This window comes from Canis lupus, chromosome 10 (assembly GCF_011100685.1).
Source record: "Canis lupus familiaris isolate Mischka breed German Shepherd chromosome 10, alternate assembly UU_Cfam_GSD_1.0, whole genome shotgun sequence".
Taxonomy (NCBI): domain Eukaryota; kingdom Metazoa; phylum Chordata; class Mammalia; order Carnivora; family Canidae; genus Canis; species Canis lupus.
This window is the reverse complement of record NC_049231.1, coordinates 50,725,072-50,751,168: the sequence shown is the minus strand read 5'-3', so window position 1 is coordinate 50,751,168 and position 26,097 is coordinate 50,725,072. Positions and strand designations below refer to the sequence as shown.

The window sequence follows — 26,097 nt, the reverse complement described above, 5'->3', positions numbered from 1 at the left end:
GGATTCCCCACCCTGGCTTTCCAGCAGCTCCAGTTGATACTGAATGGAGAAGAGATGAGCTATCCCCTCCAACTCCTGCCCGAATTGAAGAGTCATGAGAAAAAAGGAGTGTCATTGTTTTAAGCCATTATGCTTGGGGATGGTAAAATGTGCAGCAACAGATACCTGATAGAGATTGGGGTGCTACCACAGTCAAGCCTAAATGTGGGGCTTTGAGAGTGGGTGGCAGATGAGGCCAGATGGGCCTTCAGGAACGGGTAATGCAAAGCTAGTGGGCTTCAGAGAGGCTGGATGGCCCTGGGAACTCACAGCAGTGGTCCCCTTCCACATGCTTTTCCAGAAGCAAGCCTGTGCTCATGAAAACATTTATTTCCCCTGCCCTCTGAAACTAGGCAGGCCCCCATTCTGTCTGGTTGAGGAAAGCAAAATTAATACTGTCCTTGTGCTAAGCCATTGTGGGGGAGGGTGGGGCAAATCTACCAGTCACTCCGCACAAATGCTTGTGGAGGCACCTGAGTGACTCAGTCAGTTAAGCACCCCCTTCTTGAATTTGGCTCTGGTCATGATCTCAGGGTCTTTTTTTTTTTTTTTTTTTTTTTTTAATTTTATTTATTTATTTATGATAGTCACACAGAGAGAGAGAGAGAGAGGCAGAGACACAGGCAGAGGGAGAAGCAGGCTCCATGCACCGAGAGCCCGATGTGGGATTCGATCCCGGGTCTCCAGGATCGCGCCCTGGGCCAAAGGCAGGCGCCAAACCGCTGCGCCACCCAGGGATCCCTGATCTCAGGGTCTTGAGGTCAAGTCTTGTGTTGTGCTCCACACTCAGCGGGGAGTCTGCTTGAGATCCTCTCCCTCTGTCCCTCCCCCCATTCATGCTCTACCTTCCTCTCTCACTCTCTCCATTTCTCTCTACAATAAATAAATCTTGGGCAACCCGGGTGACGCAGCGGTTTAGCACCGCCCAGGGTGTGATCAACCCAGGGTGTGATCTTGGAGACCCAGGATCAAGTCCCACGTTGGGCTCCCTGCATGGAGTCTGCTTCTCCCTTTGCCTGTGTCTCTGCCTCTCTCTCTCTCTCTGTGTCTCTTGTGAATAAATAAATAAAATCTTTAAAAAAAATTTTTTTTAAATAAATCTTTTTAAAAAACCATTTAAAACACTGAAGCATTACCATTCTCTTGCGGGGCTGAGGTTACTCATAGACCATAGTTTTAGGTAGGACATGAGATCTGCAGCTACAGACACCTAAGGAGATTTTTCTCATGATAATAGGGATAATTTGAACACAATTACATAGTAGCTCTGCTTAAACTTTGTGATCACCAGTCCACACCCTCCAAACTGAGTGGCTGAGTGGCTGCACAGCCTGTGTCCTGGATTGCACCTCCCCTGCTCATCATGTTTGGTCTGAGTTTGCAAACCATGCCCCCGCCCCCCTCATTCCTTCTTCACTATATTAGAGCTCCTCTATTGACTGCTTAATGTCACTCTGAATTCTTTGCATGTTCTACCAATCTGGTAGGACCACACCTCTTGCATATATTTAAATCCAATTGGATTCTGAGCCTCCCTCCTGTCTTTGTCTGGCTCCCATTGAGGCCATTTCAATGACAGACAGAAGGCACAAAGATGATCCTTGGAGCATCATTTATAACAGCCTAACAATTGGAAACAAATGAAATGCCCAGTAAAAAAACTTGCATCTCAGTTAGGTCACAGATAGGGGAAGGCAGTGAGGGGATGGGAAGCACACGAGGAGCTTATCCAGGCCTGGGGAAGCCTAAAGGATGGCTGGGTCATGGGACACCTCAAGACAAATGCAGCACTTGGGTCTGAGTGGTGGATGGAGCTCCTTAAATCAGTGCTGACCCCACACAGCAAAGTCTGATAGCTGCCGGGAGAGGCAAACAACAGTGGGCGGGGCAAACCTGGGTCTTGCACATCTGCTTGCAGGTGCCCAGAGGCCCACAGGACATAGGCAGAGTACTGATCTCATATCCATGCCCAGAGCTTGAGATGCAGAGACCCAGCAACTAGAGCAGGTCTGCAATCTGGGTCTCCCTCAAATGTGAAGGCTGGATAAACTGGTTCATACTGAGGGTCAGAGGTGGCTCTAGAACGTCTGCATAGGAAGGGCTTGGCGAGAGCAATTTGATTGGAAGGAGGACGCTGGTGGATGTGAGTGGAAGCTGTGTCCTCCTACTGAGTGTAGCATTTTTATTTGTGAATGGAGGTTGTAACTTACTACCCTCTCTGCCATACTTGGCACTACCTCTATTAAGAGACCACCTCACATTGTCCACTAATAAAGACCCTCAAATGGTGGGGTTTAAGTACCACAGGTAGGGACAGAAAATCGGACTTGATGGAGGAGGTCCCCTGAGAGCAGAAAATCACACCCAAATCCCTCTCAACAGAATATGTTCTCTGGCTAACTGAGTAGACAGGTTAGCAAGCATGGTCAGGCATTGCTTTCCAGGTGGAGAAAGCTGAGTGAGAAGACCTCACTGGACAGGCAGTGCTCTCTAGAAGTCCCAAGAGCTGGAATGCCTGGGTGGCTCAGAGGCTGGGTGGCTGCCTTCGGCTTGGGTCATGATCCTGGGATCCGGGATCGAGTCCCACATCGGGCTCCTGTGAGGAGCCTGCTTCTCCCTCTGCCTGTGTCTCTGCCTCTCTCTCTCTCTCTCTCTCTGTGTGTGTGTGTGTGTGTGTGTGTATGTGTGTCTCATGAATAAATAAATAAATCTTAAAAAAAAAAAAAAAGAAGTCCCAAGGGTTGGTCACCTGCTCCTCGAGTTGCTGAGCTGGCAGGAGACAGTGGTCACTGAATTCTACATCTAGCTGCCATATCTATATCACAACCTGCCCCAGACCTGGAATAACCAGTCTTTGCATGTATGGGTGATACTTTTCCCTTGGAAGTTGAGGAATCAAAAGAGCATAGGAGAAGTCAAGCTGCTAGGGAGTACTCCTTCCAGGTGCTTGCACAGGGAAAACCCCTATCCAGGGCTGTATGGCCTCCAGGAGGGTGTGTGCAAATATGAGCCACACAGAGCAGGGATGCGAGAAGGTACTCATGCTCAATGCTGATAGACTGACCTTGAGAATGCTGAGTAGGGACTGTGGCCAGAGCAGTGGAGGCAGCCTTGAGCCCTGCCTGCTGAGCCCTTTGTGCCAGTGGGGGCCAGACATCTTGCCAGCTGTGGGCAATGCAACCAGCACTGGTGTACACTTGTGCTGCCCAACTCCATGTCAGGTGCTGTGTGTTTTTGGGTGGGAGTAGGGTCTGGAAGAAAAGCCATATAGGCCTCTCTGAAATAGAGGAACTACAAGGCTGTTAGCCAGACTCAAAGCACCAGGGCAGGTAGCAGAATATATTTTCTTGGCCATTAGGTATCATAAAATCTAGGTTCCAGGCTCAGTGCTACCATTTAGGGCTTATCCATTTTGATACAGCCATCTGACACATGAGCTCAAACTACAACACAGATGATATCTAACATAGCAGCAATGAAGTGAAAGTGCCCAGTGAAAAGGAGCTAGACAGAGAAGGCCACACGTCATACAATTCTACTTTTATGTAATGTTCAAAAGTGGCAAAATCACAGAGGCAGGAAGAAGGAACTAGGAGGAGGAGGTAATGGGGAGTCACTACTTAATGGACACAGGATTTCCTTTTGGGTAATGAAAATGAATTGGAATTAGTGATGTTGGTTATACAATACTGGGATCACATGTAATGCCATTAAATTGTCCACAATAGCCGAACTATGGAAAGATGCCCATTAACAGATGAATGGATAAAGAATGTGTGGTCTATATATACAATGGAATATTACTCTTTATTACTAATATTATTAATATTATTAATATTACTTTTATTACATAAAAAATGAAATCTTGCCATTTGCAATGATGTGGATGGAACTAGAGGATATTATGCTAAGCGAAATAAGTCAATCAGAGAAAGACAATTATCATAGGATCTCACTCATATGTGGAATTTAAGAGACAAAACAGGATCATAGGGGAAGAGAGGAAAACATAAAATAAGACAAAATCAGAGGAAGACAAACCATAAGAGACTCTTAATCATAGGAAACAATCTGAGGGTCTCTGGAGGGGAGGGGCATGGGGGGAATGAGGTAACTGGGTGATGGACGTTAAAGAGGGTACATGATGTAAAGGGCACTGGGTATTATATAAAACTTAAAATTAAAAAAATTGCTCATGGGCAGCCTGAGTGGCTCAGCAGTTTGGCACCGCCTTCGGCTCAGGGCATGATCCCAGAGTCCCGGGATGGAGTCCCACATCAGGTTCCCTGCACGGAGCCTGCTTCTCCCTCTGCCTGTGTCTCTGCCTCTCTCTCTCTCTCTCTCTCTCTCTCTCTCTCTCTCAATCTCTGTCTGTCTCTCATGAATAAATAAATAAAATCTTAGAAAAAATAAAATAAAAATTAAAAAATTGCTCACTTTGAAATGGTTAAAACCGTAAATATTATGTTGTATATATTTTACCACATGTTTTAAATTTTTTTTACCACAATTTTTTTTCACAATTTTTTTTAAATGGAAGGTCCCTGGGGTGCCTGGGGTACAGTCACTTATGTGTCCAACTCTTTGGCTCAGGTCATGATCTCAGGATGGTAAGATCAAGCCTCACATTGGGCTCCTTGCTCAGTATGGAGTCTGCCTGAGATTCTCTTTCCCTCTCCTTCTGCCCTTCCCATTCCATGCTCTCTCTTTCAAAATGAATAAATAAATCTTTAAATAAAAATGGAAGTGCACATTTGTTTTTCTTGTGTGACCTCAAAGGGAACAATCTCTTGAGCTTCAATCCCCTGTTTATCCTCCAGGAGTGGGAGTGGGAAGGACACATGTATGGGTTCAAATCCTACCCACAACACTCACTTCCTATGGGACTTGGAAAGTTACTTAGGCTCTCTGAGTCTCTGTCAACATCTACAATTAGGGCTATTGGGACTCCAGACTTTTTGATGTTTGAGTTAGAAACAATTTTTACAAGGAAATAAATGTTTATAAGCCAAGCAAAAAAAAAATGTGTATAAGTGTGCATATGAATGCATGTATATGTGGTCTCGGGCATAGATATCAGAGCTCTCACTAAGTGGGAACTTTTATTATTAGTAGTTAATAATAAATTATTTAATTAATTTAATTTTTAAAGATTTATTTGAGAAAGACATCAAGAGGCAGGTGGGTGGGGGGTGCAGAGGGAAAGAATCTCAAACAGACTTTTCACTGAGCATCGAGCCTGAGGCAGAGCCTGAAGTGGACTTTCATGTCATAACCCTGAGATCATGACCTGAGCTGAAATCAAGAGTCAGACACTTAACCAACTGAGCCACCCAGATCCCCTTATATAATAAATTATTTTTAAGTAGAACTAATGAAGGTGAAATCAAGTTGTAAATAAAACCCCTGGTTAAATCTAAGAAATAGAAGGTGGCTGGGTGGGCTATAATTGTTAGTAACATTTTATAGAAAAAATAGGATTTGATCTGATCTTTAAGGGTTGCTGAGATCTGAGCAAGTGAGTGTGGGGAAGGGCAGGATAGGGCACGCGTGAGCAAAGGCTTTGGCGTTGGGAGCATGCTGGGGCCAGTGAGATTTGCCTGGCTGGAATAGAGTGTTGAAGGTACATGGGGAAGGAACAGATGTTGGGTTTCCTTGAATACCAAGCCAAGGAGTTGGAACCTTATCCTGAGAGTACTGAGGAATCACAGATGGTTCTTGAACAGGAGAGGAATTTGATTAATATAGTGATAAATATAAATCTAGCCCACCTCATGCACAAATTATTTGGAATTGAGATCTAGAGGCATCCAGCCTGGCATCTATGTCTTTAAACCAGCATAAGGGGATGCAGCATGGGTGAAGGAAACTGACCAATCCTAGAAACACCCTGTGGAAGGATCCACGCATGTCCTTCTGGGCTCCAGACTTACCCTACCTTACAATATACTTCTTGGCTTTCGGCATCAACAGCACCGATCTGGCTATTTCTCATCTGTGGGTGTTTTCCTGGAAAAACTTAGAGTAGTGTCCAAGAAAATGATTCAGGGACATATGCAGATCTGAGATGATGAGTCCATGTCAGGTAGGATGTGCACAAGCTGAGTATGAGGAAAGAGCTGGCTTTCTGCAAGACAGGTTCAGCCCTACTTCTGTAAATTTCAGTGCCAGGCTTGGGTTGGGCATGAAGCTCCAGGGCACTCAGCCTGATCTTGCAGGTCTGCAGGATGGCAGCCAGAAAAGCTCATTAATCCCCAAGCAGCAGTCACACTATGCTTTCTGGTAGGGAAAATAGGCAGTTGCTGTACTATATGTTCATCACCACCTCCATAGCCCCAGCAAGTAGTCCCAGGTGGGGGTCCTTGCTCAACCGGTTAACCAGAATAGCTATTGTTACAGGTGTGGAGCTCATTTAGTAGGTGACCATTCCATGCTAAGATACGTGACACACATACCCTGTAGAGACCTGGATCCTGAAAGCTACACAACTGCTGAGAGCAATCAAAGATCTAAACAGATAGAGAGATATACTTGCTCATGGCTCATAGGACTCAATGTTGTTAAGATGTCAATTACCCTCAAATTGTTCCATAGAGTCGATGAAATCCCAATCAAAATCCTAGGAGTCTCTTTTGTAGAAATTGACAAGCTGATTCTAAAATTTACATGAACTAATCAAAACAACTTTGAAAAAGAACAAAGCTGGAGGAACATTCCCTGACTTCAAGTTTATTATAAAGTTAGTCAAGACGAGGTGGTATTGGAATAAAGATAGACACATAGATCAATGGCACAGAATAGAGAGTCCAGAAATAGACTCACACATCTATGCACAAATGATTTTCAACAAAGGTACAGAGGCATCATGGAGGAGAAAGAATCATCTTTTCATCAAATGGTGCTGGAATAAATGGAGATCCAAATGCAAAAGAATGAACTTTAATTCATGCCTCTCACTATATGAAAAAATGGCCTCAAAATGAATCATAGACTTAAATGTAAAGCTGACAACTATAAAACTTGTAGAAGAAAATAGAAGGAAAGTTTTGTGGCCTTGGCTTGGCAAGGTTTCCTTGGCTATGACACCAGAAGCATGACACAAAAAAGAAGGAAACTGATGAATTGGACTTCATCAAAATGAAGAATTTCTGCTGTTTTTGGGGCACCTGGCTCACTCGGTAGAGCACACAGATCTTGATCTTGGTGTTGCAAGTTTGAGCCTCATGTTAGGTATAGAGATTACTTAAAAATAAAATCTTAAAAAACAACAACCAAGGAATTCCTGCTGTTGGAAATACACTGTTAAGAGAATGAAAAGATAAGCCACAGATTGGGCGAAAATATTTGCAAATCACATATTGGATAAAAGACTTGTATTCAGTATATAACATGGAACTCTTAAAACTCAAGAAAACTAGCAACGCAATTTTTTAAAAATGGCAAAAGAAAACTATAGAAGAGACCAGATGCCCATCAACAGATGAATGGATAAAGAAGATGTACTTCTTTATGTGTATATACACAATGTGTGTATCAAACTGTGTATATGCACAATGGAACACTACTCAGCTATCAAAAAAAGAAATTTTGCCATCTGCAATGATGTGGATAGAACTAGAAGATATGCTAAGCGAAATAAGTCATTCAGAGAAAGACAATTATCATACGATCTCACTCATATGTGGAATTTAAGAAACAAAACAGGATCATAGGGGAAGAGAGGAAAAAATAAAACAAGACAAAATCAGAGAGGGAGGCAAATCATAAGAGACTCTTAATCATAGGAAACAAACTGAGGGTCGCTGGAGAGGGGTTGGGGGACAGGGTAACTGGGTGATGGACATTATGGAGGACATCTGATGTAATGAGCACTGGGTATTATATAGGACTGATGAATGACCTCTATCTCTGAAACCAATAATATATGTTAATTAATTGAATTTAAATAAAAATTTTAAAAATTGGCAAAAGATTTGAACAGACACTTCATCAAAGAAGATACAGAGGGCAAATAAACACATAAAAAGATGCTCAGTATCACTGATCATTGAGAAATGTAGATTTTTTATTTGAGAAATGTAGATTAAAATCATGATGGGCTATATACACCTATAATGGCTAAAATTAAGAAGGGAGGACCAAACCAATGGTTGGAAAGGATGTGAAACAACTGGAACTCTCATACACTGCTGGTAGAAGTATAAATGGTATAATCACATTAGAAAACTGTTTCTTATAAATTAAACAAACATCTACCATATGATCCAACCATTTCCCTCTTAGATATTTCTCTCAAGAAACCAAAGCATATGTCCATTCAAATACTTGTACACAAATATTCATAAGAGCTTTATTTGTAATAATTCCAAACTAGAAACACTCCAAATATCCATCAACTAGGGAATGGGTAAGCAAATTGTCATATATACACATATAATGGACCACTATCCAGTGATAGAAAGGAATGAACTGTCAATCCAACCAATAATATAGACAAGCCGAAAATAATTATGCCAAGAAGTCACACCAAAAAGAGCACATACTGTTTCATTCTAGAAAATGCAACTAGGGGTACCTGGCTGGCTCAAGTCAGTAGAGAATGTGACTCTTAATCTCAAGGTCATGAGTTTAAGCCCCATGTTGGGTAATGAGTTTACTTAAAATAAAACAAGATAAAATAAAATAAAGTAAAATAAAATAAAAATGCACTAATCTGTAGTTTGATCAGTGGTTGCCTGGGGGTAGATACAGAAAGAGGGGCAGGAGAGGGAATTACAAAGGACCACACAAGGAAAGTTACAGGGATGATGTTCATGGTCTTGTGGTGATATTTTCACAGGTATATGCACATGTAAGAACTCATGAAACTGCACACTCTAGATGTGTGCAATTTGTTGTTTATAAATTATACTTCGGGGATCCCTGGGTGGCGCAGCGGTTTAGCGCCTGCCTTTGGCCCAGGGCGCCATCCTGGAGACCCGGGATCGAATCCCACGTCGGGCTCCCGATGCATGGAGCCTGCTTCTCCCTCTGCCTATGTCTCTGCCTCTCTCTCTGTGACTATCATAAATAAATAAAAATTAAAAAAAAATAAATTATACTTCGATAAATCTTTTTGGGGAAATACAAACCTCCAAATTCTCTGCATTGCATTCAGTGTAAACGACCCAGTCCTTACCCTGGCAAAGTTTCACAGCTGACTGCCCTCCATTCACATTGCTGTTTCCTTAGCCCCCAGAACAGTGCCTGGAACACAGAAAGAAATATAGATAAATATATGTATTTGTCAAATGACTGCCTTTAAGGCCCACAATTAATCTGAGTTGTATGATAATTTTTAAAAATATCTTTATTTATTTATTCATGAGAGAGAGAGAGGGGCAGAGACACAGGCAGAGGGAGGAAGCAGACTTCCCGCAGGGAGCCCTATGGGGGTGGGAGCTTGATCCTGGGATTCCGGGATAGCGCCCTGAGCTGAAGGCAGACGCTCAACCGCTGAGCCATCCAGGAAGGAGTCCCTGATTTGTATGATAATTGTTGTTAAGAATAAGTTGGGAGTCCTTAAACAATCAAACATTGAGTTACCATACGACTCAGCAATTTCACACCTAGATATGTTCCCAAGAGAAATGAAAATATGCATCCATACAAAAAATTGTTCATAACCCAAATGTCCAACAGCTGCTGACTCAATAAATATCCATACCATGGACTATTCTTTGGCCATAAAAAGGAACCATGTATCACAAGATGGGTGAACCTTGAAGACATTACTCTAAGTCACAAAAGAGCACATATTATATGATTCCACTTATATGAAAAGTCCAGATTAGGCAAATCTATAGAGATAGAAAGTAGAGCTGCTTCTTGGGTGTTGATAGGGAGATGGCGGGTGATAGCTAGAGGGTATAGGGTTTCTTTTGAGGGTGATTAAAAATGTTCTGAGATTGAGGTAATGGTTGTATACATCTGTGAATATACTAAAAACCACCGAATCATACATTTAAGTGGGTAAGTTGTATGGTATATAGATTATAGCTCAATAAGGCTGTTTAAAAATAAAGAACACAGGATCAGGGGCAGAAGGCACAGCTCCTGCTCAGAGTTTGAGTGGAGAGTGCTAAGCCTTTCCTTGTGTTACCATCAGCTCACCAGCACACTTAGGACCCTCTGAAGAGGTCCACTGTGCCCAACAGTGAAGAGGCTAAGGGCCCAGAGAGGGTACTGGGTTTGCTCAGGTCACATTGACAGCAGAACTCTTCCTCTTAGGACAAGCAAATGAAAACATGTCACTTGCAGGTCTACAGCCCACGGCTGGGCTCTTTCTGCTGCCTTGAGCTGTACTGAGCTATGTGACATCCCCCAATTGCCTCACAATGATAATACCTTCTATTTATACCAAACACCTCTTCTCCCAGGAGAGCACTGTGTTTTCCCAACACTGAATCATTAAGCCAGCCAGACTGAATTGAATCAAACTCCACAGGAGCCACTCACAACAAGCCTACCCCTTTCTCATTCCTGTCCAGTCCTTCACGCACTGTTCTGATGTTCATAGCCAAACAGGCAAGTCAAGAACATTGGTCTTCTACACACCTGCCCCACTTGAGGGACCTCTCCCTGTATCCTGCTCCAGACCAGTGGTGGGGGTGGGGGTTGTGTCACTCCAGAGCCCTCTATCATGGGAAAAATGTAATGTGGGAGAGACAGGTCTTTAAGTATAACATTGCCCTTTCTATAAACATTTAAATCATCAAAACTCAAACGCGAGAACTGCTAATGAATGATATTTCGGCACTAAATATCACTAAAGAGAAATATATTGAGAGTGGCACTGGAACTTTTTCTAATTCTTAAGCTATACCACATAGGCTGCTGTCTATTTTGCTTAAGTGAAAGCTCAACATAGGCTCCTGGTCACCGTGGTCAGAGGGTTCTCCCCTGGGGAAAGCCTCCTGGCTCACTGGAGAAATGACAAGGAAGGGGCTCATGGCCTCTGTTAGCCCTTTCTCCTTAGTAAAGATCCAACTGGTCCTGGGCAGTCTATAGCCCTGGCCTAAGGAACAGAAAGTAGGGAGAGATCCCGGAAGGAGCCTGCATGAGTCTGACTGGATTGATGGATGGGTGTCCCATATGCATCACCACCACACACAGCCTTACCTTCTCTGTACCTCTATCCTACTCTGCTACCTGGCACAGTCCCTCAGGGCCAGAAGGATCAAGATAATGCTAGGGGTAGAGGTATCCTACATGCATGCCCACTCCTGACACTGCCACCCACAGTCAATTGTTCTTTCAAGAGCAAGTCCTTCCTATAAGCACAGTGTGCCTGCCCTGGGCCACCTTCTATGGGCAAAAGCACATCCTCTACCCCACCTGGGCAGATGCAGAGTGTTGGTTAGGTGAGAGCCCAAGAGTGCCTCTCTGAGTACGGTGGGGACATCTGGCACAAAATCCTCAGGGGCTGCAGTCCTAATTAATAGCTTTTCCCACAGAGCCTGGGGTCTCAGGGTCAGGAACTGCTTAGGGGTCATTTAGTCATCCCCCTATGCCCACCCCCCTCATCTATCTCCTGCATCCTTTGTCAACATCAATAGCACTAAAAGAGCAAGAGTTCTAGTGCCCATCTTCTCTACCATGGCCTTGCCCATCCCCCTCTGCCTTTCATTACCAAGGCCTTTTGGTGTTGCCTGTGGTCAAGGGCCCTTACCCCATCGGTAGCCTTGGTAACATCTGCTTCCTGAGAGGACATCAAGGGGATGGGGCAATGGAGCCCCAGGGATCACATAAAACCCATCTTTAAATAAAGCAATTTACTGGCCCTTTGAAAATCTGTGACATAGAACATTCCCCAAACCACACATGCCTCCCCTCCTACAGAGAGAGAGGGTGTCCAAGCATTGGCTTCTATCATGTCATAATCAGAAGACCAGTTCAAGAGCATTAGATTTTCTATATGGAAACTTACAAATATTTGAGAATCATTATGAACCTGCAATCAGAGGGGTGCCTGCGTAGCTCAGTCACTTAGGCACCTGCCTTTCGCTCAGGTCATGGTCACAGGGTCCTGGAATGGAGCCCCAACTTGGGCTCCCTGCTCAATATAGAGCCTCTTTCTCCCTTTCCTCCCTGCTTGTGCTCCATCTCTCTCTCTCAAATAAATAAATAAAATCTTAAAAAAAAACAAACTGAAATTAGAAAATCATCACTTACATCTGTTGGATTTGTAAGATTTGGGTAATCAAAATACCAATAGCAATAGAAACAATATATCTTACTCTATTATAGCACTTTGAGTGTGTCAAATACACTATATAAGTTGTAAAAATAGAGTGAACATTTGATTAGAATAATAGAGTATTAGAGAAAGGCATTCTCAGATGGATACTTTGTTTGTGAAGGCCAGGTTTCATGACAGATGTTTGCATGTGTATGAAAGACAAACAAGCACCTCAAATGCTACTCAGCTTTCCAAGACTCCTGGGAATGGGCACGTGGGGGCACCCAGCAGTGCTACTATTTTTTTTTTTTTTTTAGTGCTGCTATTGATGCAGATGAACTTGACAGCTGTGAGCTGAGCGCTGAAATAGGGAGTCACTTCCCTATGTAGCCCCTGCAAGTTGCAACATCACTGAGGCCAGTGGTGGGGAGCACATCTCATCATGCATCTGCTGGGCAACTGCTGTTTGTAGAGTAGCTGCAGGAAGATCCTGGTGCTAATAATGAATGCCCTCAGTAGGCACTCAAGCTTTGCACAGTGGCAGTATCATTGCCAATGAGGTTTATCCGAGGTGCAATTATTGCTAATTGAAAACCTCAGTAGGCACTCAGCTCCCACTCACAATGGCCAGTCAAAACCAGCATGCACATACCAAGAGTGGGAACAAGGGCCAGAGTGGGTGATTTGGATTATTGCTGTGCCTCTAGCCAGTTGCAAAATCCTAGACTTTAATGAAGATTCAGAGAAGGAAAGTTTGGGAGCAAGGTGGGCTGGAAGGCACCCAGCCCCAACATGGTCAGTGTGATCATCACCCCCTCTCATTTGACACTTGAGAAACTTGAGGCCCAGAGATAGAAAGGGACTTACTTAAGGTCACATGGTGGGTAGGCAGCAGATAAAGCCCAAATATCCTGGCCCTGGTTTGACTCTCTCTACAGTCCCCTGGGTTGGCATTCCCACATTTTATGATGGATGGACCCAAAGGCCCGGGTTTGGAGAGACAGACCATTCCACAGCCTCGACCCTCCTTGAAATTCAGCCCAAATTAGCCTGCCGTCTCTCAGCAATGCTCTGGAGGAGGCCACCCAGAAAGAAAGTATGAATAGAGAGACTGAGGGATATTGCCCAGAAGTGCCTCTCCCAGCAGCTGAAGAGAGAGGCTATTCTAGGACACGGCTCCTCATAGGTCTGAGGGGAAATAGCTTCCTCATCTGTGATCATTCCTGGGTGTCACTTTGTGTCATCGGAGTACCAGCCCAGGAACAATTCCAGACCAGTGAAGACTACTCTCCTGGGGGTCCTGGGAACAGTAAAGGGCACAACTGTGGCATCTCAGCTCTCCTTGAATCACACAGGACAATAAAAAGGGGATTTGTATTCAGCTCCTGTGGAAAAAGAATCTGGCAACTTCTCAGAAAGGTAGACAAAGAATTAATATATGACTCAACAATTCTGCTCCTAGGAACATACCCAGAAGAATTGAAAAGGTGTTCAAACAAACCCTTGAACAAGCGCATGAATGTTCATAGTGGCACTACTCACAATAGTCAAAAGGTGGAAATGACCCATGTGTGCATCAACAGGTGAAGAGGTAAACAAAATGTGGCATATCCATACAACAGTATACTATTCAGCCTTACAAAGAAATGACACACTAACATATGCTAGTATTAATGAACCCCAAAAGCATTACGCTAAGTAAAAGAAGCCAGTCACGAAAAGTCAGGCATAGTATGAGTCCATTTATATGGAATATCCAAAATAGGTAAATCCATAGAAACAGAAAGTAGATTGGTATTTGCCCCCTTGGCAGGTTTGGCCTCCATTATAGACTTGGTGATGACTGACCAAGGAATATATCCACCAGAAGGCATTCATTTCAGGAGGCTTCCGTCTTCCAGAGCAGGTAATGACCTACCCCTCAGACTCCACCCTTGTCCCCACTCAGGTCCTCTGCCTGGATGAAGGAATACTGCAGGTACTGAGCTCCTCCAGGAGTAAGGAGGTGGGAGTAGGGCAGAGGCAGGGAGAGTGTGGGAACTAGGCCCTTTGCCCCGGCCCAAGTCAGGCAAGCATCCAACTTATATTCAGAATCTGCTGAGTCTCTACAAAGCTCTTTTTAAAGAACGAGTACTGACCCCCATGTCAGGGAAGTAAGGAAGCTACTGCCTACTGACTTGAAAATTTAATTAACCATCTCTGTCTAGCTCCTTGCTTAAGAAACAGGACACTTCTCTCTAGAGGGAAAAGGAGATGATTTGCAATCTTGTTGAAATGTGGAAGGAATCCAGTGTGCTGGAGGAAAGTACAGGAGGCGAATGTAGAATATAGTTTTGGAGAGTGCTTGGTAGGATGGAGAGGCTGGGAGCTAGAAAACAGGGCTGACCTCTCTGGCTGTGTCACTCTGCTCAGCCCACTTAGCTTCACTATGCTCCCCACCGGCTCCTAACCCTTTAACCAACCCACCATGTCCCAAACATATAAAAACAGTCCTTACAGAAAAAAGCAAACTGTACAACAGAAAGCCTTTTACAATCACAAATTAACCAGCCCCGCTCTCTCCTTTCCGCCACCATCCTGGTTGCGTGTGGTTGACTGTGATCGCCATGTCTTCTCACAAGACTTTCAGAATCAAGCGATTCCTGGCCAAGAAACAAAAGCAGAATCGTCCTATTCCCCAGTGGATTCGGATGAAAACTGGTAATAAAATCAGGTACAATTCCAAGAGGAGACACTGGAGAAGAACCAAACTGGGTCTGTGAGGAAGCATCGCACATCATGAAATAGCAAACATAATTGGCACACATATTTAAGCCACATGGAGATCACATGTTCCTATCTTATCAATATGGAAACATCCTTCCTACCTGGCCAATAGACATGTCTTATCAAGAGAATGATTTTCTCTGTTACTATGCCTCTATACCAGTAGGTTGGTTCAGTAATAAATGTGAGACCTTTCAGCTGAGCTGCTGTTGTGTCCTGATTTGTGAAGTACTGAATTGCCCCTCCTGTCAGATCTCACATAGCAGCGTCTGATAGAACTTTCTGCAGTGATAGAAATGGCCCTTGACAACAAAGTATTTAAAGTGTGGCTAGGGGACGCCTGTGTGGCTCTGTCTGCTAAGCGTCTGCCTTTGGCTCAGGTCTTGACGGGGAGTCAGCATGTCTCTCTCTCTGCTCCTCCCCCTGCTCATGTGCTTTCTCTCAAATAAAATCTTTTTTTAAAAAAAACAAACAAACAAACAAACAAAAACAAATTAACCAGCCCCTTGTGGCAACCTGTTAATGCAAATTTGCCTCTGTGAGCTGTGTCATCCATCATGAATGTTTCAGTCAAAACTGCATGTTTGTACTGATTGCCTGCTTCCACTAACCAGACAGCCCCATGGACTCAATTGGTTGGATGGACTCTGGAGTCAGGCTGTCTGGGTTTAAATTCCAGCTCTGCCATTCGCTAGCTGTGTAAAGTTGGGCAAATCAGCTAACCTCTGTGCCTCAATTTTATCATCTATAAAATGGGGCAATAGAAATATTTACCTTATAGGGTTGTTGTGAAGACTAAAAGTATAACCATATCTAAAGCATTTAGAATAATGCTTGCAACAGTATGTGCCAAGAAAATGTTAATTTATAACAAATTACTACTGAAAAAGAGGTGGAGAATGGATTTGAATTGTAACTGGCAGTCTGGTTGAGAAGCCAAACCCAAATATTTACTAATATTTTAATGAAGAAGGAAAGAGTATGAAAAAAGACAAGGGAGAGAGAAGAAGGGGACCTAAAAATTTCAAGAAGACCTGCCAATGTGAAATCCAGCTTACACTTCATTTGGGAGGGCATAATGTCAACATTATCAATATCAATATCAATATCAATATCAACAAATGATATTCTCTCAGATAGATAGATAGATAATAGATAGATGATAGATAGATAGATAGATAGATAATAGATAGATAGATAGATAGATAGATAGATAGATAGATAGATAGATGATAGAGCGAGCCAGTAAACCAAATAGGGAGTCATTAAAATAATAACAGGGGTGCCTGGCTGGCTCAGTTGCTATAACATGTGACTCTGGATCTCAGGGTCATGCATTCAACCCCCATGTTAGGTTTAGAGATTAATTTTTAAAAAGAACAAAAAGGAAAAAGTAATTAACAACAATTATCCTCTTAGGATAATGGGATAGAGTTTGGGTGATTTTTGTTTTCTTTTTTCGCTTTATTAAAATTTTCAAGTATTCTATGTTAGCTACACATTATTTATTCATACAGTCTTTAAAAAGTTATGTCAAGGGGTACCTGGGTGGCTCAGTTGGTTGAGCATCTCCCTTTGGCTCAGATCATGATCCCAGGGTCCTGGGATCGAGTCCCACATTGGGCTCCCTGCTCAATGGGAAGTCCGTTTGTCCCTCTCCCTCTGCTGCTTCCCCTGCTCATGTTCTCTCAATATATATCAAATGGGTGGGTAAAATCTTAAAAAAAAAAAAAAAGTTATGTCAAAACCCATTTGGGACAAATCAATATATGTATGGTCTTACCTACAGAACAAAAAAAATCTGGGTCATATTTTAAAATAAAAGCTGAAATAGACATTTAAAAATTAAGAAGTTATTTGACATTGGAAGAGAGAGCTCACAGAGATGTTTAGACAAGGAACCCACAGATTTCTGGATGGGTATGAGAATTAGGAGGCAAGGCATGGTCCCCAGTAGCCTCTAGACAACTCCTCACTCTAGGATTCTGGGCTTCATTTTCAAGCTCCTTATAACCAGACAGGCATCAGTGGCTTCATTAATCCTTGGGCATCCTGCTGACATAAAGATGACAGTACAGGGGCTCAGTCGGTTAAGCATCCAACTCTTAATTTCAGCTCCGGTCATAATCTTAGGGTCGTTAGATAGAGCACTTCATTGGATTCTGTTCTGAGTGTGAAGCCTGTTTGGGATTCTCTCTCTCCCTCTCCCTCTGCACCTCCCTGCTGGTACTATATCTCTCTAAAATAAATTTTTTAAAAAGATGACTGTACATTCTTCACAATGACAGATATGGAAACTGGAACCCAGGGAGGTCTTAACACTAGAGTCTGTGGCTCTACACTCATCTCTCTTTTCTTCTGCAGACACAGCTTGATCCACACTTCCCTCAGTATGCTGGTGTACATGGGGAAATGGAGAGTTTGTCCATTGGCTTCATTAATCCACCTATATTAGATATCTGACACTCCTCCTGGAAGGAAAACTCTCACCTTTGGGTTTCCCACAGTCAGGTATTGCATGCACTCAAGATATGTTATAAGAATGACAGGCCAGCTGATGAAGTCATGGATTATAAAAGACAGAGGAACTTTCTTCTCTGCTGGCCATATTAAATACAATATGCTCTTTCCTGCTTCCACATGAACACTCAGGCCAACTTTCCTTGCTGGGATGTTGCCTTTCTTCTAGTCCATCTGAACTCTATCCATTCTTCAGGACCAGCCTACGGTCTGCCTGCTACCCAAAGCTTCTTCTGACTGCTGCAATCCTCACCACAGGCTCCCTTCTCTGATCTGTGATCATTACCACACAGTCAGATCCTAACTGTATCTGCTGTGTCATGGTCCTTACTGCTTCACATATGTGTAACTTCACTCCTGAGCCAGGCTTTCAGCTCTTGCAGGGACAGTAGAGCTCAGCGCTTGCCCATGCCTACACACACACACACACACACACACACACATCACATTGTCTTGTACCTGATGAATTCTCAGTAAATAACTATTCACTGATTATTTGGAAATATACCAGGAAGCAGCTGAATAAGCATAGGCAGTCTTAACAAGTTAAGTTAGGAATCTTCATCTACCAACTATATATTGTCTACAAGAGACTCACTTAAGATCCAAAGACACAAACAGATTGAAAATAAATGGGTGGTGGGGCACCTAGGTGGCTCAGTAGATTAAGCATCTGACTCTTGGTTTCAGCTCAAGTCCTGATCTCAGAGTCCTGGGATCAAGCCCCTGGGGCAGACTCTGCTCTCAGGATGGAGTCTGCTTGATGATTTCTTTCTCTCTCCCTCTGGCCCTCCCCCACCACTTGTGCATGCTCTCTGTCTCAAAAAAAAAAATTTTTTTTTAAATGAAAGTAAACAGGTGGAACCGACATTCCATGTAAATAACCAAAAAAGAGAGGGGGAGTGACTACACTCTGACAAAATAAATTTTATCATTTTTTAAAAATATATTTTACTTATTCATTTGACAAAGAAAGAGAGAGAGAGAGATTGAGAGAGAGAGGGAGGGGGGAGTGTACAAGTAGGTGGAACAGCAGGCAGAGGGAAAGGGAGAAGCTGACTCCCCACTGAGCAAAAGGCCCTGGTGGGGCTTGATCCCAGGACCCTGGGATTATGACCTGAGCCAAAGGCAGACATCCAACTGACTGACCTACCCAGGCATCCCTAAAATAGACTTTAAGTTAAAAATTGTTACAATAGACCAAAAGAGGACACTACATATTGATAAAAAAGTGAATCCATCAAGAAGCTATAATAATTATAAACATATATGCACCAAACAACAGAGTCCCAAAAATGAAGGAAACACTGACAGATTTGAAGGGAGAAATGAGTCTTATGATAGTAGTTGAAGACTTAAATACTCATTTATTTATCTATCTATTTATTTATTTGAGAGAGAGAGTATACACAAGTGGGGTGGGGGTGGGGGTGGGGTTAGGGCAAAGGGAGAAAGAGAAGCAGACTCCCTGCTGAGCAGGGAGCCCTGAGATCATGACTGGAGCTGAAGGCAGACTGTTAACTGACTGAGCTACCCAGGCACCCCTAAATACCCACTTATAATAATAGATAGGAAATCTAGACAGAGGATCAGTAAGAAAATAGAGGCTTAGGCAGTCCAGAAGGAACCCCCTCCTCCAAATGCCAATCGGAAAGAAAAGAAGCATGATTGCCCCTGTTATTGCAAGCCCCTCTATACCATTTGCAGCACTGCTTATCTATCACTTTACCATGAGGAGCCACCTTGAGCACCAAAACTACTTTCCTCTCAGGTCACAAGCTGAGGCTCAACCAACTCTGGTCTTCAGATCCCACAGAGTGCCAAGAAGATGTGCCTATGGGACATCTGGTATCAGTTACATCCTCTGCTACCAAAGCATTTAGACACTTGTCTGAGCCTAGCTTCCAGTCCAACTCCTCATCCTCAAAGTAATTTCATTTCCAAGGGCCTTTCTCCCAGCTCCTAGGCTGTGGTTAGACACTACCCCCTACCCTTCCTCAACAAGGCTTTATGACCTCAAGTTCAGGGAATACATCTTTCCTTTCATTCCAGAAGGTCCTGGGTGAAATTGGTTTGGTCCTCCTCTGCCACCAGCTGTGTAAAACAATGTGAGGAAATATTTGCCATATCACATAAAACATAAAAGATTTTCCTTTTTCCTAATTCTGGAAGGATAAGAGGAGGAGGCTTTCTGCAACTGTACAACTCAAGTGACCCTTCACATGATAGAGATGATCACCTTCTCCAGATCCAGAATTTATATAAATACACACACACACACACACACACATCTATCTTGTTATACAACTAATTGCCAATGAGTAATAAATAATAGAGAAGTTCTGAGATCACGAAGATCAAAGAGATTTGGAGGCACCCAGCACATTCTGAATTTGCTACTTGGAATACAGAATTTTTCATGAGAATTTTAGCAACACAGATTAATTTTTAAGAGAAAGTATTTTCTGGAGCAAACTTATTTTATTCAAGTTAATTTCATAATCAATTTTCTCTGTAGCATAGCTAAACTTTTCCCAATTTTTCCTATTTATTTTATGTTTTAAAGATTTTATTTATTTATTTGTGAGAGAGAGAGCAAGAGAGAGCACAAGCAGCGGGGAAGGAAGAGGGAGAGGGAGAAGCAGACTCCCTGCTGAGCAGGGAGCCCCATGTGGGGCTTGATTCCAGGACCCTGAGATTGTAGTCTGAGCTGAAGGCAGATGCTTAACTGATTGAGCCACATTGGCGCCCCTATCTTTTTTATTTTAAAGAAATTATTTTCCTTGGGATAAATTATTTTCTATTCCTTTTTTTTTCAATAAAAAAATTGACCAACTAGTTGTATTTGTATTTTTAGTAGCTTTATTGAGATGTAGTTCACATATCATACAATTCACTCATTTAAAATATACAATTTGAAGCTTTTTAGTATATTCACAGAACTGTCTAATCATTGCCACAATTTTAGAATATTTTTATCACCCTCAAAGAAACTTCCATAACCATTAGCAGTCACTCGTTTCTCCTCAATTCCTCAGCCTCAAGCCACCACTAAGTTATTTCCATCTTTGTGGATTTTCCTATTCTGGACATTTCTTACAAATGAAATCATACACTAGGTAATCTTTTGTGACTGGCTTCTTTCACTTCATGTAATATTTCAAGATTCATTCATGTTGCAACCCATGTCAGTACCTCATTCTTATTTATTGTTGAATATATCATTGTATGGATATATTTCATTGCATTTATCCATTCATAAGTTGATGGACACTTATGAACTTGATGGGATGTTTCCACTTTTTGGCTGTTATTGATAATGCTACTATGAACATTCATGGACAAGCTTTTGTGCGGATATATCTTCCATTAATCTTGGGTATATATGTAGGGGTAGAATTGCCAATTGGGTGCATTTTGCCTTCCCTAATTTTCCTGGTTAATGCTCCTGCCACCATGTTTTCTTTTATAAAAGACAGAGAGGAACAGAAAAAGTGAAGACGACCTGTACCTGGTTAGGTATCTTACCTGAAGTTCTCAAGGACACGGCAAAATCAAATGATCTTAGGATCGAAATGATGTCATCAAAGTGATCGGGTCAGAGCATCCTACAAAGGAAAAGTTTTCTGGAAAGAAGTTCTAACCTGAGTTGAGCTATATATTTGAAGAGCTGGAGAGGAGAAGGACAATGGCACTCCAGCAGGGGCCATAGCACAGGCAAAGGCCTGATGATTAGGGACGATAAGCAGGACATGGGAGAATTTGAGGCTAGAATAATTTTCGGGAATCACATCAGCAAGGGTTTTGAATGGCAGTCCCAAGGGTTTGAAGACTAAATTTTTATAGCCTTGGGGGAGCCACGGAAGACTGCGATCCAGGGACATTAGTCACATGATCAGATCAAATGGCATGATCACAGCAATGAGTGGCAGATGCTGGCAATGGAGCTATAAAGGGAGACATCTGAGATAGCAAGCCTTCATCCCTAGGAGGCTCTTGCAGCAATTCAGGGCCAAGGTAAAGGCTTTGAAGATAGCCAGCTGGAAATCAGTGACTTAAATATTGATTCAGTGAGCAAAAGTGGCATTCGTCATGGGGCTGGGCCCCCAAAGGACTCCGTGCCTCTGTGCAGGGAACTCATCATTTTCCTATTATATAAATTGATTAGATCATTCAGAGTTGAGATTGATGCCAGGGGTTTGCTGCTAATCAAGCTAGAATAACAAGCTGGAGGACAAGGTAGGCCCTCTGCCAACTGGGCAAGGAACTGGTCCAGAGGCACAGAACACTGCAGCAAAGCGCTCTGTCCCTGCCTTGGGAGTCTGGGCAAAGAAAGCCACCGAGAGGCCTGGCAATGCCCTTCAGCTGCATCTGGAGGCTTCCCACGCCAACTCCTGGGGTGACACCTCTCAGGGTTTCTGTCAGGGCTGACCAGTCAAGTAGAATCCAGCTCCAAAGGTCCATGGCTGGGTTGTCCCCCTGGCTGCAGGAACTCAAAGAGATGGGGGTATTGTAGGGAAGAGAGAAGTCGGGGAAACACCGCTGGAGAGCTGAAGAGAGGCAAAGACTTGGAGACAGTGTAACTGAAGTGCATTTTGCAAATAATAGCGATAGTCTACAATGGGAATAATTTGTGTTGTTTAAGGCTCCCATGATGAATGAGATATCCTCTTCCTCGGGCAAAGGTTCCCCTGCCCCTTTCTAAGAAGATCATTACAAAACTTGATATATGCCACCCATAGCCAGAAATCCTAGTTCTGACTATGGTGGTGGAGTCTCTTCTCGTTTGTCCCTTCCTTACACACAGGGGAGTGCAGTTGGCTCTATCTGCAAACTGGAACAGCATTTCTAGAAAGATCCAAGTCTCCAGTGTACCTCATTTAAGAAAATCAATGCCCCAAATCAGATGCCTTTTAACTTTCTCCTGTTTCCCACCCACCCCCAGGCTCCATGTGGGGGCATGGGGTCAAAGGTACCTAGTTTCTAAGCTGGGAAATGCTCAGTGAGTAGTGGAGGCTCTTTTCGGAACGACTTTGAGCACCCTGACCCTTAGGGGACAGATGATGCTGCCACTACTTTAGGTCGACCTTAGCTTGAGTGTTTTCTATTGTGGTTGCCGGACAGGCTGCGAAATGGGGCGGGGAGATAGTTCTGCGTTTTGCCACAGTTCGCCCACCTAGCGTGTCTAAACACAGTCACCATCACTGTTTTTATTTTCTGTTACCTGCGTAGTCTCATCATCATCATCATCATGGGAAGGTGGGAAACAGAAGGGCTGGCTGCCCGAAGAGGATGGTTTTCCGTCCATACCGAGGGCGAGGGCGTTCCTTACAATAGAACTTTGTGACCCAGGCCAACAAGACCGGACTGTGTTTCGAGGAGAAGCTCCCACAGTCGCGCAGAGCACCCGCGGCTTCCCGGCCGGTCGCAGGACCAAGGGGCGACGATTCCCCGCCCCCGCCGCTCTCAAGAGCACACCCTTTCCTCCGCCCCCCACGCCCGCCTCGGGGGAGCCCGCTAGCGAGCTGCCCCTGCACCTCGCTGACCCGCCCTGCGGCAGCCGGGTTCCTATCCAGGCTCCCCCACCCCGGGCTGCAGAAGTCAGGGAGCTGGGGTGGCGAAAGAAGACGTAGCAGCGGCAGGGTGGGTCTGGACGCCGCCTCCTCCTCCGGTGGCACCTCGATCCCCTACTTGCGCTTGACTCCTCCCCTGTCTCTGTTCCGCAGCGTCCTCGCCCTGTCAGCACGCTGCTGGGTGGCTGCACCTGCCGCCGACTCGGGAGGGGGGCCTCGGGGAAGGAGGAAGGGAGGCAGGTTTGGGGAGCGGCGCAGCAGGGTGGCGGCCTCGCCCCGCCTGCAGGCCCGCGCTCCCGCCGCCGCCCGCCGCCGCCGCCCGCCGCCGGCCGCCCGCCCCCAGCTGCCGCACCGATGCGCTGTCCGCGGTGCTGACGCCCGCCGCCCGCCCGGCGGGAGCGGAGGAGACGCCCTCCTCCCCAGGTCGCCCGGAGCCGAGCGGCCCCGCCCCCATTCCTGCCCAGGCGGGATCCTTTCCCCCAAAGGAACCGTCAGAGACCCAGCGCCGCGGAAGGATCCAGGAAGAAGCAGCGGGCAGGAGGGAACTTCAACTTGGGACTGCAGCCCGGGAGCCGGCTGCTGGAGGACTCGCGCCGTGTGGCCCCCAGCCCCCGAGACCGCAGCGCACAGCAAGTTGAGCAAAGTTTGGCGGCGGCTTGGAGATACGGAAGGGACTCCGGAGCCAGCTCGGCGGGGCCGCGCAGGGCTCCCACCGCAGCCCGGACACCTGCTTCGGCGCCCGCAGTTAGTGCCGCCGGAACGGCCGGGAGGCGTCGCAGCAGCCCAGCTCCCCACCCCTTTCTTTCCATCCTTATCTCCCCCCCCAACACCCCGCCCCGGGCGCCGGTGACTCCGCCTCTCCGTGCCGGGCGGCTCTCCGGCTGGAGCTGCAAAGGGAGCGCTTCCCGGGACTCGGCTCGCTTCTGAGGCTCCGAAGCCGACGCCGCCAGCCCAGGCCCGGGGGTGGGAGCCGCCTGCCCGCGCAGCCCGCGCCCGGGAGCCGCCGAGCGGGGCGCCTCATGGGACGCCCCCGGGGGCTCTCTCCGTGCCCTCCTGCGGCGTCCCAGTCTAGGCTCCCCGGCTCCGGAGCCCGCCCCGCCCGCAGCCCGCGGCCTGTCTGGAGAGGAGTATGAGGCCCGGGGCCCCGCGGACGCCGGCCACAGGGCGGCAGGGGCCTCGCTTCAGACCCCTGCGCCCGCGGGGGGCGGGTGAGGAACCGCGGGAGCCGGCGAGGCGTCGGGGCGCGGAGCGGAGCGTCCCAGCCCGGGCGCCCGAAGGGCCGCGGGACCCGCGTGCGGCCTGAGCGCCGAGGAGGCGGAGGCGGCGGCGGAGGCGGCGGAGGAGGCGGCGAGGCGCCCCGCCGTCCGGGCTCCGGGGCAGGCGGCAAGGGGCTCCGCGGCGGCCCCGACCCCCGGCCACCATCCTCACGCTTCTGCTCCCGCGGGGGGGATGTCGCGGCCCGGGCCTCGAGCGCCGCCCCGGCCCTGGGGCTGAGCTCCGGACCATGTCCTCCCGCAGCCCCCGGCCCCCGCCCCGCCGCTGCCGCCGCCGCCTGCCGCGCCCCTCCTGCTGCTGCTGCTGCTGCCGCCGCTCGCACCTCAACGAGGACACGGGCCGCTTCGTGCTGCTGGCGGCGCTCATCGGCCTCTACCTGGTGGCGGGCGCCACCGTCTTCTCGGCGCTCGAGAGCCCGGGCGAGGCGGAGGCGCGGGCGCGCTGGGGCGCCACGCTGCGCAACTTCAGCGCGGCGCACGGCGTGGCGGAGCCCGAGCTGCGCGCCTTCCTCCGGCACTACGAGGCCGCGCTGGCCGCCGGCGTCCGGGCCGACGCGCTGCGCCCGCGCTGGGACTTCCCCGGCGCCTTCTACTTCGTGGGCACCGTGGTGTCGACCATAGGTGAGCGGCGCGCCCCGCGCGCGTCTTTCCTCCCCGCGCCTGGCACCTGCCGCCCTCTCCGCCGCCCCGAGGCCGCGGCCGCGTCCCCGGCTCCCCCTTGCCTCCGAGACCCCGCTGCCGGCTCGCGGCCCGCCCTCCCCTCCCCTCCCCGCCCGCGCGCCCCTCCCGACCCTGCTCTTTCCTAACCGGCTTTCTCGGCGCGGGCGGCGGCCCGAGGGGCGCATCGCTGGCGCTCACCCAGCGGGGACTCGCCAGGCAGGGCTGCCCAATGGGGAGAACCCTCAGCCCCGCGCTGGGCCGACCCGCGGCCGCCCGCGCTCCGGCGCTCGCCGGCTCCGAGACTTAACCTCTGCGCGCCTGTTTTCTCCTCTAAAAGGACTTGTGAGCATAAGCGTCCAGGGCCTGCTGGGTCCTTCCCATTTCTCGCGCCCCCTGAGTCTGTTTGCTCATGCAGAGGATTCGGGAAGCCACCCCCCCTCCCCTCCCCTCCCCAACACACAGGGTTCTTTTTACCTCTTCCTCCTCCTTTCTTACTTTACCAGGCGTTTTCCTTCAGCATCCTCTAGCCCTTGACCCTGGGGAGGGCGACCACTCTCCTCATCTCCTTCCCACCCGCTTCTACACCGCACCCTCCCCTCCCCCCAAGCCCGTTAGACTTGGAAGCCGGGACTTCGCTCTGATTCTCTCCACTCCCTTGGTTTTCTTACCCTTCTTCCTCCACCCCCTTCCCAACTTCTCCAGTTTCTTGACCTCTGTTGTCACCCTGCCATCTTTTCCACCAAGGGAGGGGCTGCTGGGTGGGGTGGCGGAAGGAGAGGTTTCTCTATACATTTTATCAGCCCTTTTCCTTATTTTTGACATAAAACAGTTCACGGTTTCACAACCGTACAAAATATGCAATGTAAATACTCCATTAATAAGCCCCCCACTTCTCCCACTTTGACCCTCTCCCTCTGAGCCTCTCCTGTAGAGATCCTGGAGCCGCTTACTGCTCTGCGCTCCACCCCTTCCGTTTCTTCTTTTGTCACCCACTTTCCCCATCACCCCCCCCCCTTTCCCTGGATCCTGGGTGTCATGTGAAACA

At 46.7% G+C, this 26,097-nt stretch overlaps 2 protein-coding genes, 1 long non-coding RNA gene and 1 pseudogene across 3 annotated transcripts in view; 3 read left to right on the top strand and 1 right to left on the bottom strand.

The window, feature by feature from the left end:
- Positions 1 to 9,054: 9,054 nt before the first annotated feature.
- LOC106559417 lies at positions 9,055 to 22,331 on the bottom strand. The gene is made up of 3 exons (XR_005365226.1): positions 21,074 to 22,331; positions 9,218 to 9,285; positions 9,055 to 9,099 (listed from the first exon to the last, which is right to left on the bottom strand). It is a non-coding gene; the product is annotated as an uncharacterized LOC106559417 (long non-coding RNA).
- Positions 12,786 to 12,969, top strand: LOC119873805 (annotated as a pseudogene).
- LOC100682542 (60S ribosomal protein L39) lies at positions 14,816 to 15,227 on the top strand. Its single transcript, XM_038549540.1, has one exon. The coding sequence runs from the start codon at positions 14,866 to 14,868 to the stop codon at positions 15,019 to 15,021; it is 156 nt and encodes a 51-aa protein (XP_038405468.1). The 5' UTR covers positions 14,816 to 14,865; the 3' UTR covers positions 15,022 to 15,227.
- A 2,291-nt stretch (positions 22,332 to 24,622) lies between the features above and the next one.
- The window catches only part of KCNK12 (potassium two pore domain channel subfamily K member 12), a 52,748-nt gene continuing 51,273 nt past the window's right edge, over positions 24,623 to 26,097 (top strand). The window contains exon 1 of the mRNA XM_038551234.1: positions 24,623 to 25,013. Coding sequence (XP_038407162.1) covers positions 24,623 to 25,013 — 391 coding nt within the window. The remainder of the gene's footprint in view (positions 25,014 to 26,097) is intronic.